The 20,577-nt window shown below is 43.0% G+C and overlaps 1 protein-coding gene across 1 annotated transcript; it reads left to right on the top strand.

Annotated features, from left to right (window-relative positions):
- The first annotated feature begins 15,313 nt into the window (after positions 1-15,313).
- On the top strand, positions 15,314-19,239 carry LOC124270136 (Kruppel-like factor 3). The gene has a single exon (XM_046705158.1). The coding sequence runs from the start codon at positions 16,703-16,705 to the stop codon at positions 17,693-17,695; it is 993 nt and encodes a 330-aa protein (XP_046561114.1). The 5' UTR covers positions 15,314-16,702; the 3' UTR covers positions 17,696-19,239.
- The last annotated feature ends 1,338 nt before the right edge of the window (positions 19,240-20,577 follow it).

The raw sequence follows: 20,577 nt of genomic DNA, 5'->3' as shown, positions 1-20,577 counted from the left end.
CATTTCACCTCACCTCACCTCACCCTGACCCATTTCACCTCACCTCACCTCACCTTGACCCATTTCACCTCACCCCACCCTGACCCATTTCACCTCATCACACCTCACCCTGACCCATTTCACCTCACCTCACCTCACCCTGACCCATTTCACCTCACCCCACCCTGACCCATTTCATTTCACCTCACCTCACCTCGCCCTGACCCATTTCATCTCACCTCACCCTGACCCATTTCACCTCACCCCACCTGACCCATTTCACCTCACCCCACCCTAACCCATTTCACCTCACCTCACCTCACCTGACCCATTTCACCTCAGCCCACCCTAACCCATTTCACCTCACCTCACCTCACCCTGACCCATTTCACCTCACCTCACCCTGACCATTTCACCTCACCACCTCACCCCGACTCATTTCACCTCACCTCACCTCACCCTGACCCATTTCACCTCACCTCACCTCACCCTGACCCATTTCACCTCACCTCACCTCACCCTGACCCATTTCACCTCACCCCACCCTGACCCATTTCACCTCATCTCAACTCACCCCGACCCATTTCACCTCACCCCACCCTGACCCATTTCATTTCACCTCACCTCACCTCACCCTGACCCATTTCACCTCACCCCACCCTGACCCATTTCACCTCACCCAACCCTAACCCATTTCACCTCACCTCACCTCACCTGACCCATTTCACCTCACCCCACCCTAACCCATTTCACCTCACCTCACCTCACCCTGACCCATTTCACCTCACCTCACCCTGACCCATTTCACCTCACCTCACCTAACCTCACCCTGATCCATTTCACCTCACCTCACCTCATCTCACCCCGCCTCAGTATTCGAGTCGTATCACTACGGGTGGTTTAACATCGCTCTGGATGCTATACTCATATGAAAAATCGAACCCGGATTTTCAGCTAGACAAGCGAACACCTAATCACAACACTACCCAACCGTCCCGATTCATTCAGACTTTAATTTTGCTCACAGCAAAGCTGATATGGCCTAGTGCCAAGTGGTCCAGCTGTTATCAGTTCGGCCTGATTGACAAGCGATTGTCCATCCCTGTATCACATCCCAGTCCCGTCACAGATCTAGAGTTGCTTTACATCCGACAGTATGCCTCACGAGTTCTACACAAGTCGAAACATGTTTTTGTCGACCTTGCTAATCAACCAGTAGAGTAGTATGGACGAGTGCCAGCATTTCACAAGATGTGTTACCAACATGAAGCTAAGTTCAAACCATTGAATACGGCAAGAGCATATGACTGTGACGTCACAAGGCCACGTTCTTCCTCCACGCGGCCCCACTGTGAACGTCTGTTATTATTGGCGTAATCAGATATGACAATGGGTTCAGCTATATGACACCGATGTTTACTATTTAACACAAGATGCATTCAGAAAGTAGGTAATGCTGAGCACTTAAGATATATTTAGCCATTAGCTAAAACTGATACATATAAGTAAGATATTGCATTCCATAGGATTAACACTTCGTAGAGGGTTAAAATCCAATATTTCTGACATCACCTTTTATCATTGCTGATTATGAATAGTTCACAGTATCTAATTAAACAAGAATAATTTATTTTAAAATAAGACGACATACAACTATACCATTTTCCATTTTATTGCTTTTTGTTATCCGTAAACTTGTACGCTTTTATTTCCACTCCAACTTTTAGAATGCCAACCTAGCAGTGTATATGAGTAGATTCCTATAGGGTTTGTAAAGGAAACGAACGATATGTAGTGGTGGAATTGTTTATATCGCCTCAGTTGTATTTATGGAGGTAGGTGTAGACTCACGCTTGGTTGCTGAAAATATGTAACTCAGAGAAACAAATAACTCAGTTTCAATTGAAAAAGGAGCCCCGGTGAGATTGGAGATTCAGAACCCGAGCAAAACACAGACTTGCTTCATTTAGGGCCAAACAATATGGTTCAAGGACTGTGGGACATATTTGAGGGCGGTGATGCACGGTCCGGTGTCAATGTACAGTCGTAGACAAGGCGTCCGGTAATTAGCGGCACATGTGGAATTTAGGCAATGCTTTCCTGACACTCGACATTGATCTATACAATAAAATGTGAGACAGGAGACGAATACAGATAGCCTCAAATGACTCAAAACTAAGTGACCTTCTCTGAAAACAGAATTTAAAACACAACATCAGAAGTGAAAAAGACAATCCCCCCTCCCTCCTCCTGTGTAGTGTTGTCTTGTCGTTTAAGCTTTCGAAACCACTACACCCGATTCTTGCAGCAATGTCTTGCAGTATAATGTATTGTCTTGTAACATACCCTTTTGCCTTGCATCATACGATATTGTCTTGAAGCATACCATATTGTCTTGTAACACACCCTTTTGTCTTGCTGTATAATCTATTGTCTAAAGCATTAGCCTATCTTTTTGCAGCATAACCTATTGTCTTGTAGCATACCCTTTTGCCTTACACCATACCCTATCGTCTTGCAGCATGCCCTGTTATCTTATAGCATATCCTATTGTCTTGAAGCATACCCTATTGTCTTGTATCACACCCTTGTGTCTTGCAGTATAATCTATTGTCTAACACAATACCCTATTGTTTTGCAGCATGTCATTTTGCCTTGTAGCATACCCTATTGTCTTACAGCATCCCCTATTGTCTTGCACCATTACTTATTGTCATTCGGTATTATTTCCTAATAAGAGCATATTGTAAAGATAACATATTGTCTTGTCGTATAGCCTATTACCCTGCAGTAAATCCTATAATGGCAGTAAAACCTAAGGTACATTTGTATACAGTTTTGAACTATTAGACAACCACGCGGTTTCCCACTGGGTGGAAAACCTAAACATTGTTGTTTTTTTCCAAGGGGGTATAAAAATACTGTTACAAAAATATCACTGAACTGCCTAGATTTAATTGACATGCTTTAAAATGCAGGAAGTTATGTCTCCCGAACACCACCCTATGAGATTAATGTTTTGTGTGTCAGGTCGACTCGGTGATCTCGCAGGCGGACAACCTTCGACAAACCCATTTGACCTCAGCAAGTTCATACAAAGACATGTTCGGTAACAGCCACATATGCTGCAAGTGTACTTACATCTTTTATCACCATGGGGTAGCTTGTTTGTTATAGCTTTTGCTCGTCACGCCGAAAATTCGGTTCGAACGAGTAGGTTCGCGGTTGTGTGGCCAAGTGGTTAAAGCTTTTGCTCGTTACGCTGACGACCCGCACACGCCGTGGTATTGCTGGAATATTGCTAAAAACTGCGTTGTACCTTACTCACTCACTCATGATTAATATTAACCTTCCATGAATAATTTTTAATTGGAAAATTTAAAAGAATTTTGCTGCTAAAGTCTCCGCGCTACAGCTCGAGGGTGAGTGAGTGAGTTTTACGCCGCTTTTAGCAATATTCCAGCAATATCATGGAGGGGGACACCAGAAATGGGCTTCACACAATGTACCCATGTGGGGAATGGAACCCGGGTCTTCGGCGTGACGAGCGAACGCTTTAACCACTAGACTACCCTACCACCCTACAGCTCCAGAAACAAATGCAATAAACTACATTTATAAAGAACACTTGGTGTATATGTAAGTTAAAGTGCATAAAACGAAGTACGGTTATAACGAATTAACATTTGTAGTCCCTTTGGGTTTGTTACAACAGGACTTAACTGTATTTCGTCGAGATCACTCTGCAATTTCAGCTGTCTATTTCAGTCAAGGTGCACGTAACGAACTACGGTTACTACGAATTAAAATGCGTGGTCCCTTGAGTTCGTTTCAGTAGTGTGCTGTATTTTCAATACCACCCATGTGAGTATAGACTGCTGCAGTTTCAGAAAATGAAAAAAGTATCTCGGATTTTATGTATGTATGTATGTATGTATGTATGTATGTATGTATGTATGTATGTATGTATGTATGTATGTATGTATGTATGTATGTATGTATGTATGTATGTATGTATGTATGTATGTATGTATGTATGTCTGACTGACTGACTGACTGAGTTTGGTTTTACGCAGCTTTTAGCAATATTCCAGCAAAATCACGGCGGGGCACACCAGAAATGGGCTTCACACATTGGGCCCATGTGGGGATTCGAACCCGGGTCTTCGGCGTGACGAGCCAACGCTTTAACCATTAGGCTGTATGTATGTATGTATGTATGTATGTATGTATGTATGTATGTATGTATGTATGTATGTATGTATGTATGTATGTATGTATGTATGTATGTATGTATGTATGTATGTATGTATGTATGTATGTATGTATGTATGTATGTATGTATGTATGTATGTATGTATGTATGTATGTATGTATGTATGTATGTATGTATGTATGTATGTATGTATGTATGTATGTATGTATGTACGTTTATTTCAGAGACATGGTGTTGGTCTATGACGGTCCACGTGTGAATGTTTGTTGATGTGGACTATCTCGGTTCGCCTGGTTTGTCTGTAACGTGACCTGGACACGCATGGATGTTTTGAAATATGACCCAGAACATTATCAAACCTATTAGTGACAACTGGTCGATACGCTTGATGGTATCATAGACAGTACTGTTGGTCGTAATGAGGAGGCATGCCGTAATTAAAACATGCATGCTGGCAGGACGGTGAAGAACTGACCACGTTGTGCAGCGGGTGCTTCGTGGTGCGAGATAACGTCAATGGGCTTCAAGATTAGTGTACTTATATAGCGACACAGATAGAGAGCGAGAAAGAGAGAGAGAAAAAAAGAAGAAGAGAGAGATTGAGAGAGAGAATAGGAGAAAGAGAGAGAGCGAAAGAGAAAGAAAGAGAGAGTGAGATCAGAGAGAGTGTGAGGAGAGAGAGATTGAGAGAGAAAGAGAGAGAGAGAAAAAGAGAGAGAGAATGAGAGAGAGAGAATGAGAGAGAGATTGTGAGAGAGAAGAGAGAGAGTGAATGAGAGAGATTGAGAGAGGAAGAGAGAGAGAGACTGAGACAAATATGAGCGAGAGATAGATAGATAGCGAGAGAATTTATAAGCATACTCCCCTCCTTGGTGACCAGGCCTTGTTCTATGTTCTCAATACTGAGCCAGAACTACCCTTTAGCGTCTTTGGAAGGTCGCGATCCGGGAATCGAACCCTCGACTTTCCAGATAGACGCTCCATTCACTGGACCACCAGACACTACAGCCAAACCGCGAATATTTATTAGCCCTCGAGGCATCAGATATACAGTAGCGTGTCTGCGGTGCAAAACAACATTCAACTCCATAACAAAATCCTGGGACCTCCTCCTTGCACCCCACCCTGAATATCGTGTTATCGGTTCTCTAGGTCTACATGTGTATTTATACGACAGAGTATTGTAGTCAGTATCAGACTTTCCTTGTCATGGACATGCTGTCACGGCGTGTATTGATAACCAGCCACTATACCTGTCCTTCCACTGTGCCTACAACATTGTCTGCATACGCACCACTTTGACTACACTTTAACCCACATTGATTGATTTGCACTTTGATCCAGTTTGATGGTCAATTTGATTCAGTTGAAATTCATTCTGAATACGTTTATATACATTTTGATCCACTTTGATCTAGTTTGATTTACATTTTGATCTAGTTTGATTTACATTTTGATCCACTTTGATCTAGTTTGATATATATAACGATTCATTTTAGTCTAGTTTAATGTACGTTTTGATCCACTTTAATCCAGTTCTTTCTTGAATCCAGTTTGATTACCATTTATCCACATTGCATAATGGCAGTTGTTTTAACCCGCGCAGTCGAAACAAATTCTATTCAGTGGTAGAACATCAAGAGATACCTTTTATATCCCAGGTAGGTTATTAGATAAGACATGGTTGTCCAAGTTTTCAAACAAATTCAAATCTACAATCCGTTTAGTTGTTTTGAATAATTATCTCCGTCTCAGACTGTTCTTGTATGTTAATCTTTGATCACGAAATCTCCCATGTGATCAAAACGCGATTATACAGGGCGCCGTGTTAAAGATGAAATATTGCTAACTTGGTCGATTCTTAATTCGAACATACTCATGAAAATAATTGTTCATCTGTTTTAGTGAGTGAATAACGTCGTTTAAAAACATTTTGCATTAATTTCTTTTGATTAAATCGAAAAAGTGAAATATTGAAATACTACACTTTACTTTATCAAGCAATGGCCTTTCGCTTTCCGAATCTAGTGCCCAAAGAGCAAACCTTGGTTTTCTGAACGAGGCCAGGTAAAATTCCTTTGTATGTCGGTGATGTGGTAACTTTCGTGTTATCAATGAAGAAGTATCGATAGCTGTAGATGTCCCTACCACGGAGGTGTTCAGACGTGGAAGTTCCCGCACCGAGATCGTGAGGTCATCCACCATCCCAATGATAACTAGCGCACGTACACACAGACTGGATATTGCAAAATACAAGTGATGAAGCGAACTTGTAGACACCTTGAAACCATTCAGTGCACGAAATCAAAATACACAAAGCGGATCTTGATCCACTTTCTTCAACTGTCGCTTTATATAGTAAATACATTTAATATTGTATGTTTTCCTCATTTGTTGATTTTTATTTATTTAGTCATTCATTCACTCACTCACTCACTCTCTAACTCACTCATTCTCTCATTCATTTATTTATTCATTGACTTATACGTTTATATACACATTTATTTATATGTGAATTTTATTATTTCTTTCTTTCTTTCTTTCTTTATTTATTTATTAGTGGCGGTGAAGGGGGAGGTGGGTAACGTCGAACTCAGTATTAATCTGGTTGTATACATTCTGCATGTAAATAATCTAGTCTTGACAGAATTAGTGTCTGACATCAAGAACACCCACCAACGCACTTCTTATTCGGTGTCGTACATCATTAACAAAGTCAGCGAGCCTGACAACCAGACTTCGTTAGTCACACTCAGCGATATACTGGTCATGTGACGGTTGTCTGTTGATAATCGAGTGATTGTGCCGTAACGTTCTGGGTGACAATTGGGTCTTAATGCTCATGATGTCAATCACTAGGTTATTTGGTGCAGACTTGACTAGATACTGTAAAACTGCTGGGTGTGGTAATAAACACCGGACAAAATTAAGGGAACTGTAAACCACAATGTTCAACCCGGATTCATACGTAAATTGCAATTTTTCATAACGCGTCTTACAGCAATTGTCATGAAGCAGTTTTTGGTTTCAACCATGGTCTTAAAACGCGTCTTGATTTATCGACATCGTGAAAATATAAACCTCGTTATATCGCCACAACTGACACTGGTCTTCATAAAGCATTCATATACTGAGGGAAACAAATAAGGGAACACCACTTCTTGGCATGCTCCTTTATTTATTTTCAGATATCGTCCCACAGTGCTATTCAAAGCTGGTGATGAAAACTGGAAAATATTAAAGGAACGCTTGAATTTTCCCGTGTTCCCTTATTTGTTTCTCTCAGTATATATGCACACCACGAACAGTCCGACAATGGAAACTCATCTATTGTGGCTAAAGAAACCAAATCGGCATCAAATGTATAAGTGGTATTCATATACTTAATCAGAGACCATTGTAGTGGGCACATGTCCTATCAGCAGATACTGGAGATAGCGGCCGATTAGCGCGGTGGAGTGGGGCCACGTTGATGTCGCTCCTCTCCCAGTACACCGGGGTTCGTTCACGCACAATCTGTACACCAATCCCGGAACGCACATCTTGTGAATAACAAGGACTCACGGCGCCTATCTAAGACAATCTTACAAGTACACCATTAAATCGGGACAGATTAAATTTCGACATTTTAGTCATAGTCCATTGGCGGATCCAGAGGGGGGGTTCAGGGGGTTCGAACCCACCACCCCCACCCCTTTTTAAAAATGACTTAAGACAACATTGAAGATTTTTTTTTTTGCGTTGGCGGAGCCAATGGGGGTTCACTCACTCACTCACACACACACTCACACTCACACACACTCACACACACACACACACACACACACACACACACACACACACACACACACACACACACACACACACACACACACACCTTCAAAATTCCTGGATCCGCCCATGTATCTCTCTTGCAACTGGGGCCTGAGATCAAGGTACCATCTTCGTTTTAGTTGTTACTGCGATAATGATGACTATGATGATATCATCAGCAACCGCAGCAATAGAATAATCATCAACAGCAGAAGCAGTATCCATACTGTCGTCATCTTCGTCGTCATCGTCATCAGCATCACCATCGTCGTAGTCATCATCACCATCGTCGTCGTCGTCGTCGTCGTCGAAGTCATCATCATCGTCGTCGTGGAAGTCATCATCATCATCGGTTTATTAATCATGAACATAAGACTAATTAGATTATCTATCAAGGATTTAAGCAGAAGGTCAGTAGCAGATGTTCAGGGTTGTTGAATAAAGGAATATACACGATAAGACAGCCATATGTTACATCTGACTACAATCTAAATGGCGGGCGGGATGGGGGAGTTTTGTGTGTGTGTGTGTGTGTGTGTGATCGCTCGTCACGCCGAAGACCCGGGTTCGATTCACCACATGGGTACAATGTGTGAAGCCCATTCCTGGTGTCCCCCGCCGTGATATTTCCGGAATATTGCTAAAAGCAGCGTAAAACTAAACTCACTCACTCACTTATTCTAAATGGCATTGAATATTCATGGTGTTACTGGTCGGGAATGAACGACGGACAAACTCATGACAAGATGACTTTTCTTTGATAAGTACTGTAACAGTTACTACTATACTGGTCCTTGTGAATCAACTGCAAAATACAACGCAATTATTTCCATAACTAAACTTAACTGGATCTGGAGACGCTACCAAATAATGTATTTTCAACTGACATATTTTCGTTCTGTTTCCTAGCGATCTGGACCTGTGAAGATCCGGGTTAGAATTGATCTTCAGCAACCCAAACGTGTCGTAAAAAGCGACTAACGGGATCGGGTGGTCAGGCTCGCTGACTTGGATGACACATGTCATCGTATCACAATTGTGTAGATCGATGCTCATTCTGTTGATCACTGGATTGTCTGGTCTAGACTGGATTATTTACAGATCGCTGCGATATAGTTGGAATATTGCAGCGTTGAACATAAAACCAACCAAACCAACCTAGCGATCTAGCGTCATTGAATTAATATTGTACATTTTCACAAATACAATAATGAAAATTTTGATGATTGACAATCTGCTTAGCTTTTAGTTATGACTATGATGTACACGGTCCCGTTGTTTGTGCACGATGAATATATCTGAGACAGAATATTGAAATTAATATCCCTTAAGATCACCCGCGTCATGGCTCATTACGTCACGACCAAATTCCGATGTTACATTATACTACTAATCACCCGTCCAGCAAGACAATACTGATGTAGATCACTCGCCACAAAGCCGGACACCTGATAGTCCCAGTGTCTCAAGTTCAATGAGGGGAGCCGAATGACAAGAGCCGAGCCACACCTGATAAGTTATATATGCGAAATATGTAATTAATATGGTGTTAAAGGTGTACATTCCGATGATATATACATTTGACTTACATATTACCAACCTTTGCTTCTTGGAGTTTTCAAAACTGCTAACTAAGATAACTTGATGTGTCGTGTAACCTTACTTATGAAAACGGAATGCATAAACGGCTGAGTAAAATGTACCCATGTATGACTGTCTGACTGAGTTTAGTTTTACGCCGCTTTTAGGAATATTCCCGCAACATCACGGCGGGGGACACCAGAAATGGGCTTCACACATTGTGCCCATGTGTGGATTCGAACCCGGGTCTTCGGCGTGACGAGCCAACGCTTTAACCATTAGGCTACCCCACCGCCCCACCCATGTATGATAGTGGCTTAAATTGCTGAAAAAAGATTTTGTCTCTTGATGGTTAGGTATGTAATACGGTATCCAAAGTTGTTTCCAGAAAATATATATTTGCAGTGGTTCGGCCACCAGGTTAGTAATGTTAAGATAATTATTGTAAAATTTTGTTCAAAACCAGTTTTCGAGTAAATACTTTCTTTTGATTTGGTTTGAAGTTGGTGTGATGAACAACGGGGAGAGTTCTATGGACACATAACTTCTTTGTTAATATGAACGACGTTTCTGTGTTAGTAGAGCTACACCGCAATGTCGCTCATGTAAATAATAAAGAAGTTGTATATCCATAGAAACCTCCCCGTTTCCACGTTGTACATTCTTTTGCGCTGCTGGTTGTGTACGTTAATCATAACATCTGAGAACAACTGCGTAGACCGATGCTCAGGCTGTTGATCACTGGATTGTCTGGTTCAGACTCGATTATTTACGGACCGCCGCCATGTGTCTTGAATATTGTTAAGTGCGGCGTTAAGCAACCAAAATACCCAACGGACATCTGAGAATATTAGATGAATCAGGCTATTAATTAATGTTAGTGTTTGCTCCCATAACTATAGACATTCTTTGAAAAGGCTCTTCAAAGGTACCGGTTTGTGTGTTTGCTGAATTATAACAAAACGTCTTTTGAAAAAACTAATTATGCTGTTAAACGTCGTACAAACGCTCTTGAGCGTTTTAAATAAAAGGACTGGATTTAATTAAGGTCTAAGCCTTTTGATCTTGCAAACATATGTGCTCCGGTTTTTGTTAGGTCCTGTTTTTTGTTCAGTGTGGTGAAACATCTAAGCTTAAACAGTTACCAAACGGGCGACCGTGTGCGCCTGCAGCCTGTACCGGGTTGAGTGTAACGTGCGTCCAACCAGTGCAACCGGCTTCGTGTCCAACATCACTGCAGACAAACTGTCATTAGGTTGAGAGGCCATGGATCATGACTTATACTTCATACGTAATATTTCTTTAATGATACGATAGTTCATAGACACCTTTTATATGCTTTATGATTCTTACAGTTGGTTGATTGGTTGGTTTGTTGTTTTACGCCGCACTCAGCAGTATTCCTATATAGTGGTGGTCTGTAAATAATTGTGTCTGGACCACACAATCCATTGATCAACAGCATGAGCATCGATCTACGCAATTGGGATACGATGACATGTGTCAACCAAATCAGCGAGCCTGACCACCTGATCCCATTGGTCGCCTCTTACGACAAGCTTCGGTTACTGAAGATCAATTCTAACCCGGACCTTCACGGGTTTGTTCTTACAGTAGGTACCATATACGTAAAACTATGAAATGTGAATCGTGTTTGGTGCCCTATCTCTGGTACGTAGCACGGCACATGTACATAAAATACGTGCTTGTATTAATATAGCGAACAGTTTCAGTCCATTGTGGTAGTCTGTGATCGAGCTGGGTTTGAATCCGCTGTTAGCAGTAGCTCAACGTGTGTGTTGAAGTGGTAGGCAGGGGGGAGGATCTGGCAAACCAATAAAGATAATAAGTGAGGATTCACAACCCACGGGATTGGGGGCATACCCATCAAGAGGTAACAAGGAGATTTGGTGAGTCAAAGTTTGGAGTGTCAAAGTGCTCAAGATTGGTGAGATTGGTGAGGAGGAGTGTGTCAAAGTCCGTGGAGATTGGTGAGGAGTGTGTCAAAGTCCGTGGAGATTGGCGAGGAGTGTGTCAAAGTCCACGGAGATTGGGGAGGAGTGTGTCAAAGTCCGTGGAGATTGGTGAGGAGAGTGTCAAACTCAACGAAGATTGGTGAGGAGTGTGTCAAAGTCTGTGGAGATTGGTGAGGAGTGTGCCAACGTCTGTGGAGATTGGCGAGGAGGGTGTCAAAGTCCACGGAGATTGGGGAGGAGTGTGTCAAAGTCCGTGGAGATTGGTGAGGAGAGTGTCAAACTCAACGAAGATTGGTGAGGAGTGTGTCAAAGTCCGTGGAGATTGGTGAGGAGTGTGTCAAAGTCAGTGGAGATTGGGGAGGAGGGTGTCAAAGTCAGTGGAGATTGGGGAGGAGTGTGTTGAAGTCCGTGGAGATTGGGGAGGAGCGTGTCAAAGTCAGTGGAGATTGGAGTGTGTCATTTCGTGGGAATCTTATCTGTAGTCGGGTGGGGAAATTGAAACGGATGCAAAACGTACATTTTATTCATCGATTATTTTATTAAAGGTAATAAAGACTATTTTAAAGCTTTAACTTAATATCTTTAACCATGACACATTCTCTTATGAACGTGTACGTGATTTGTTTGTACAGAGACACTGATGACATGCTAAAGCTAGATTGTGATCTATTCATCATCAAATATGGTGTTGAACTACCCAACTGAGCAACATCAATTCAAAACAAACCCTTCACAATAACGATACTTATCTCGTCGACAACAGAAAGGGTCCCCGCCCTCACTGTGCTGCAGGAACCAGTGACCTTGCAGATCTCTCTGTAGTTCTACGTCAGGGGCGAAATGTTGCCAATTACATCCTTGGTTCCTCTGTATGTAGGCAGGGGGCCGGCGGAGACGCTGATTGGTCAGATATAGCTGCATAGATACAGAAAATGTCGCGCATAGCGAACCTCGTTAATCAAAACTATTCCAATGTAATCGTCCGGATTAACCCACGTTAATATAAAACGTCAACGCCAGACTGAGTGAGTGAGTTATGTATTACGCAGTTTTTAGCAATATTCCAGCAATAGCAAGGCGGGGCACCAGAAATTGGCCCCTCAAAGCCGGAGACTAAACTGTCTCGATTATTTACCGACAGATTCCATTCATTAATCCCAGAGGGCGATAGAGCGGTGAAAATAATATTAATGGACCACTGAAAATCAGTAATGACCAGGTGATAGCAAAATGTGTTAGCAAGTTCTGTCCCACCGGTAGTATATAACCCCGAAGGTTAGAACTGTAAGAGGCGACAAACGGGATAAGGTAGAAAGGCTCGTTTACTTGGTTGACATATGTCATCGTAACCCAATTGCATAGAGGGTCGGGTGGGATAGCCTAGTGGTTAAAGCGTTGGCTCGTCACGCCGAAGGTCCGGCTTCTATTCCCCACATGGGTACAATATGTGAAGACCGTTTCTGGTGTTCCCCGCAGTGATATTGCTGCAATATTGCTATAAGCGGCGTAAAACCATACTCACTCACTCACTCACCCACACCAATTGCGTAGCTCGATGCTAATGATATTGATGACTGTAGTGTCTAGTCCAGATCGCTTCCATACGGCAGGAATATTACTGTGAGAGACGTTAAACAGTAAACAACAGAACCATGACTCGCTCACTCCCACATTTAGTGAACTGGCATCGAGCGCGACTGCCGTTGTACACGTGCACAGTACGTGTGAGACTCTCACAGCGAAATACTATGTAATCTCATGGTGAGCCAGTTGTGAATGAAGACTGGAACAGGAAGGAGGTAAGTGTCACTCTGGCGAGGTCCTCCGAGAAATCTCGAGAAGTGCCAATCTCATGCAGTACCACATCTCGTTTTATGCACGTGGTTCAAGTACTTGACGCTGGGGGTGATTGGCAGGGTTTCCCCCGAAAGTCGAACGCGCGATTACCCCCCTCCAGATTCGTACAAGTGGCGCCAAGTGAAGTGGTGGGGTTTATGCTCCAAGTTTCCTCTGACAATACAACGTACCCCGGCCAAGCTGAACATTGAGGGGATATACTTCCGGACATATCATGAAATAAACTGAGTCGTTAGCCAGCGACATCTGATGTGTGCGGAAAGTGGTTAAGCTGGCGAGGGCACAAACAATCACAACTTCAGATCACTCAAAGTTACAAGTGCATGCACTCCACTGGGATAAGCAGAGTTAGTTAGTATGTGACTCTTTGTAGAAACTGTCAAAGGATTAATTAATTCAAAAGATATACAGAGCCAAAGCCAGAAAATAACCAGTCTCGATAGATAATCCATCAAAACACATGCGCATATTTAACATCTGAATTTGACAAGTTGCTTTCTGAAAATATAAGTGAGCCATATCAACGCATAATGTTGTTTAAATAAAATACTAAAATAGCTTAAAACATTCGTGAATGAAAGATTACATGTATCATACACATCTAGCCAACCCATTGACAACTGGTTTATTGTTTACTGATGTATGTAGTAATATCTGGGAATATATCCAGTACACAGAGTGTTGAAAACATATTCTTCAAGGCAACATGACATGCATCAGACTTACCTCTGTGTCCCTTAGGGGTAGCCTAGTGGTTAAAGCGTGGAATTAAAGGCCCGCCGGGTTTAATTCCCCACATGGGTACAATGTGTGAAGCCCATTTCGGGAGTTCCCCTGCCGTGATAATCCTGGAATATTGCTAAGAGCGCCATATATAAACCCAATTTACTCACTCTAGGCAAAGTACATTCTATTACTACTTTTCCATGAATTTGGTAGTTATGGTGAGTGATTGTGAGTATGGTTTTACGCCGCTTTTAGCAATGTTCCAGCAATATCGCGGCGGGGGAAACCAGAAATGGGCTTCACACATTGTACCCATGTGGGGAATTAAACCCGGCGTGATGAGTCCACGCTTTAACCACTAGGCTACCCACCGTTCCGGTGGTTATGGATTTCAGGAAGTTCACCTATTCTGCATATCTGTATGCCGTGCTTATTAGCTGGACATCAAAGGACCACTTGACCATGCATTGATGTTATAGGAGTTTCAGTCAATATGTAAGTCTATATTCACCTTATAGTTTGCTGACGTCGTTGATAGCATGGCAGTGGATCCCAAATGTGTGGATCAATGCTCATGATGTTGATCACTGGATCGTTTGATCCTGACTTGTTTATTTACAGATTTCCGTATACAACAGGATATTGCTAATGTGGCGTAAAAGAAATATATGACAAGTTATTAATACACAGCAAGGGTGCCGAGGTAATCGAGTGGTTAATTCGTCCCGTCACGAAAATGGACCGGGTTCTACTCCCCATATGGGTACAGTAGTGCGAGGCCAATTTCTGGTGCCACCCTCCTTGTAAATTCTCCTTATAGCTGAATAAAATACTTAAGAATTCATTTCACAAAGCAAAATGTGTCATTGCTTTAACTACAAAAATAATGGCTTCTATTTTAAATGAATATTTAAAAAATGCAGTTTTAGAATTAAAACTCGTCACGTTACATATGTTATTACCTCGCGATTTTCGTCCGCACATACACTACGTATCATTTGCACCTGCAATTATGTAGGTTCGCCACTGAAACACCTGTCTACTTTTTGATATATTCATATATATTCCCACGCATAGGCAATTAACCGATGCTCCGACATAGTCATTCAGAGCACACAGATGTTCATTTGGAATGCATACTGTGTTTATAAGCCAGAGCGCTATTTTCACCGGTTTCGCTGAAGGTAAAACGTAGATGACATCTGAAGGAAGAGGTATTCAACTGGAAGATGGAATATGTTGACACAACGACCTGACTGGCTGCGGAGGAGGGACAGATGAAGATGACCACGCGAGTCTGTTTGATTTCGGCTATTTCCGAGCCTGTGTCAACCTGTTCCCGTGAGTTGACGCGGAATCCCGTCGCTGCGACCAAATTCATTCATCTCGCTATTTCAGAGAGAACTTGACGGAAAATACCTGATGTCCAGTCACGGACGCGGCAGTGAGGAAGGACGTGGCCCCCCATCTCAGTCCGGGAATTTGTCTAATCCTTAAGAACTACTCTGTTTACAGGGAACACATTTAACACAGCTTTAATGGGACTTAAACTTGTTGAAGATATGACAATAGCATTTTAAGCGGCAGTTGATGGAAGCGTTTTGGGGACACTGCGCTCTGTGACAAGGTGTCAACAAGCAATAGTCTTTGTTCATTCATATCCCCCACCGGCACAACGACACACACTCCACCGTGGTGGTCAGTACCACAACCCTCCAGTGTCACCGGCTGGCATTTCAAATTGCACCAGGCAAAACGGATATGCAACAAGTAGTTGGTGTGAAGTTTCGCACTGCGGGGACGCATACCACGAACCGCTGGATATACGCAGTGGCAAGATAGGATCAGGATTTAATAGTGAGTTTCTTGTACGTTGAGTGAGCGTATAAGCCGGTCATCGGTTACATGGACCCACTGCAAGCGCCATGACTTGAAGTGAATGTCACGTCGGGGACATATGCATAACATGCCGAGGTAGGGGGACGTTGATGTTGGATTCAGCTGACCAGGGGTTACGTACAGGGGAAAGCTACATCTATTAAGTGAGGGAAAGGCGAGCGGTGACAAAGTACCCCTAGCTATAGGCTTGACAGCCACGAGGAAGGATAACGGTACGTTGTGTACGAAGTAGGTCTTGTGTAACGACCTCAGTTGACGGCTGTGTGTGTTGATGTGTACACGAGAGTAAAAGCGTGGAGAGTACGGGCGCAGAGGATTGTCACAACATGCTCGGACTTGGGAAATACGAAGGGATTGTATGCAAATGATTCGGTGTAAAATTACACTTAAAGAGGGCGAAAATTCTCAGTCTTAATCACATGTTCCCGTCGTTGCGATTTGCTGCTAGCCAATCGCTGCCCGCTGTGCACAGCGAGAAGGAGAATATATGAGCTATATATAGTCGAGGGCCTCATTCTCCGGGGTATCCCTCTGTCGCTCAACAGGACAGAGATAACGCTGTCACTCATAGGTTCATCACCATCTCAAGAGTGGACACACCGCTAGCATCACCCTGGCCGACTCGTGGATAGAGAACCTCTTTGAGGGGGTGAGGATGGAGGATTTCTTACCCCTCGTCTCCAGTCTTGAACGCGAGCAGTTCACCCTCCAGCGACTCAATTCAGCCGGGGAGGAAAGTGACGCCAGCAGCCTTGACGACTTACGGAGTCACAGTCCATCGTCGTCGGTGTGGAGCTTGGAGAGCCTTGACGATGACGTGTATTTGGACTATCTGTTCAGCCAGGGCCTTGTGGACGCTGTGGAAAAAAATGGGGTAAGCACCCCCAAGGCACCCCCTATGTGTCAAGCACCCCCTGTAATTCATCAGCCAGTAACGCCGGTCCCCGTTGTCTGTGATTCTTCTGTGAACAGTGTACCTTATTGTACTCAAAAGCCAATAGCACCACCACCCAGAGAAGCTGAGCCGGCAGAGGAAACGTTTACCGTGCCAACAAGTAACAATGACTTTGTGGTGCTGGGTGTAGGCTTGCAAAACCTCATGCATAACTATGCAAGCAAAGCAGCGTTTGCAGAACCCCACCGTCAGCCTGCCTTACCCCCACAACATACCCTCCATCACCCCCATCCATCCCTGCTGCAGCGACAGGTGAACTACGGTGCTCTAGCCCAGGTTTCCCAGACCGGTCACTACAGACTTCCTACCAATGGTGCCAAGTCATTGCTGACACAAACAAGTATTCTAGAGGACGTTAAGATCAGAACGCTGAAGACACCGTCCCCCAAACTCCCAAATCATGCAAAGGGGGATCGTTTAGAGGACAAAATATACCACTGTACCTATGCAGGGTGTAACAAAGTGTATAGCAAGTCATCGCATCTAAAAGCCCATCTTCGTCGTCATACAGGTGAAAAACCATTCGAGTGCACGTGGCCAGGTTGTGGATGGAGGTTCTCGAGATCCGACGAACTTGCCCGTCATAAACGCTCTCATTCCGGGATTAAACCATATCAGTGTAAAATCTGTGAGAAGAGATTTTCACGTTCAGACCATCTCTCGAAACATTTGAAAGTTCATAGGAAACGTTAGTACGGTAATAGTGTGGAAGTATGTTCATCCGGAGCCTGTGACGTCAGCCGTAACCATGGAAGCATGAAGCGCAACCGGAGAAAGTGTCACGTTAATGGACATATTAAAGGAGACGAGAGAAATGTGTTGTTTATGTAGAATGTCATGTCGGGTGACAAGTCCCGTAAACTGCAACCGCCTGGAACGATATAGCACTTTAGCGGTGTGTCGAGCTGAGCGAGGGTGTGGGGCTGTGGAGCCGGGCATGGCTGAGGGCTGAACGGTAATGGCGACCAGCGTTAAGGACGTCGGTCTATATCAGTTTGTGAGAGACTTATAAACTCTTATTCACATATCAAATCATTGTTCAATGCTTAAAAGTATTTGCCCTTTATATATAATGTTGTGGCGTGTTCTACAAAGTGTGATTATGAACCGATTAACTGTTGATTTTGTGAGAGAAGTGACGTTATTATAAACGCTCCAATGGACGTGCCCCAAGTGTCTTTGGGAGTTGTGGCGACGTTAATACTGCGATGCACGGCACGTAGACTAGATTGAGTTTATCAACCTGAAGTCGGTTGAGGTCACCTAATGATGCAGGTATCTGCAGATCAAAGGTATACAGGTGAGCGTTGATCATGACGCCACCTAGCGGGCAGGGACAAAGTGTAATTGATCGGCAAAAGGACCCTTATCGACATTTTATATTCATATATATTCCACATTGTGTCACATAAACTCGGGTTATTTTTGTGTGAAGGTTTCCAATGCGTTTCTTTGATATGTTGTGAGGACATCGTCTCGACTTCGAATACGTGGTTGCAGGAGAATTTCGGCCTGCTTCATGCCCCGTGACCTCTAACCTCGCACGCGCCGCGACATCCGTGCCACGAGGACGAGTGTGGGTTTGGGCTGGGTGCAAGGCGAGTAGCAAGCGGGGACTGCCACGTTCTTCCAGCTCAAACTTTGACGTGTTTACAAATATTTACTTGACGAACATTGTCTCTCCTGCTCCGTGCGACGTATACCCGCGGGGACAGTTCACGTTTAACTTAAAGATATTCATCAACGTCATCGATCACCAGAGAATGCTGAGCAGCCTTTATTTTCTTTAAACTTTATTGAATTATATATTTAGTAGACGTTTTAGTGAACTATTTTTAACATTCCTGGCACTTGTTCAATGAAATGTTATTTTTAAATGAAAACTGTGTCCTGTTTTCTATAATGGAATATGAAGTTCAATTACAATGGAATCAGGTCAGTGTCACGCCTAATTACTAATATTAGTAATATACTACTCACGCTTTGCTAAGGATCACAAACAATCACAACTTTACTTAAACGTAGATTTATAATTTGAAATTGCATCCATTTAAAACTGGATAAATAATAATATGGTAACCCCTCTTTAGGCAAACAGTCACTTTAATCTAACCTTATGCACTTGAGACATGAGTAACCATAACAATGGTTTTCATGGCACCAATCAACCATTTAGCAAATCATGGAACGGGTCATTAACAAGTACACAACACCAGTCAATAGCAGGTATGGGTTCCCCAAGATGAAATGACACACTGAAACCTAGCATCCATGCTTACAATAAGCTTTCTGTTGAATCCATGATTTGATCCTTAGCAAAGTGTGAATAGTATAGATGCAAAATTGGTGAAGCGGCGTTAAGCAATATCTATTCACTCACTCACTTGTCTGCATTTCTTGTGATATCATTCTTTGACCGCTTTTAGAATCATAAGTAGAACCTTGTCCTATGCTCTGTCAAATGCTTCATACACTAAATTTATATCTACTTGGAGCTGTCAAGTAATAATGTCATTATATTTTTGTACAATGTCGATGAAGTAAGGGTAGTTACTGGTACCTCGTTCTCTCATTCGCTGTCGACCAAACTTTGATTCCAAAGATGGGTAAACTATTGGAAGCCAAACTCGCTGTCATCTGGTTTAATATTTCCAGAATATAAATGCATTGAACATGAAAGTCACCGGAGGTGAAATTTGATAAAAATAATGGTTCATGTATTATTTATATGCAGATCCTTTCTGAGTGGACCGTAGTATACAATAACAAACCCGGAGAAGAGACTGTTAGTTTGTTAGTTCCGAAAATTAGTTACATGGTCTTGTAGTCTGGGCGATGGTCGACGTATACCATCTGACTGACTCCTTCAAGCAAGAGAGTGTCTCCCTTGGGCAGATAGTGTCACGTCTCACGACTTCCACCTTAAGCTGGGAGCTTCAGGAACTGGGAAATGTTACCTTTGATCGCATTAGAGAGATTCCAACTTGTGAAACGAGAGATGCGTTCTTCACGTCACACTGAGGGACTCGCTCAGTTCAAGCAGGCAGTGGTATGTAGTGGCATACTGAGTGAGTGAGTGAGTTTAGCTTTACGCCACACTCAGCATTAGTCCAGCCATATGGCGGCGGTCTGTAAATAATCGAGTCTGGTCCAGACAATCCTGTGATCAACAGCATGAGCATCAATCTAAGCAACTGGGAACCGATGACATGTGTCAACCAAGTCAGCGAGCCCGACCACCCGATCCAATGGTTACTGAAGATCAATTTTAACCCGGATCTTTACGGGTTAGTGACATACTGCTAGACAAAGGGTAGTAGAGACCATGTTTGATGCTGGGTTAAAATGAAAAGACGAAAATGTTTATTCGACGGTGATGTGTTTTATTGGGGTAACATGGTTGTGTTGTCGGTCTTAAGGTTGCAGTTTCTCGGCGACTGTTTTCAATCTTGTAATGATTCGTTAACCTTCTTAATGTTTCAATCCATTTTTTCGAATGTATATTTTTCTCTGGATGTGTGTCTCGGTCATCATATCACCTGAAGTTTAGACGTCGGTCAGCAATTCGCATTGAC

This window comes from Haliotis rubra, unplaced genomic scaffold (genome assembly GCF_003918875.1).
Source record: "Haliotis rubra isolate DU_JTF1 unplaced genomic scaffold, ASM391887v1 Scf15, whole genome shotgun sequence".
In the NCBI taxonomy this organism is placed as follows: Eukaryota; Metazoa; Mollusca; class Gastropoda; order Lepetellida; family Haliotidae; genus Haliotis; species Haliotis rubra.
Note: the sequence above shows the minus strand (reverse complement) of the source record. Positions and strands in the feature narration are given on the sequence as shown.

Coding starts and splice junctions, on each gene's coding strand:
- LOC124270136 (XM_046705158.1), top strand. CDS start 16,703: ATGGAGGATTTCTTACCCCTCGTCTCCAGTCTTGAACGCGAGCAGTTC.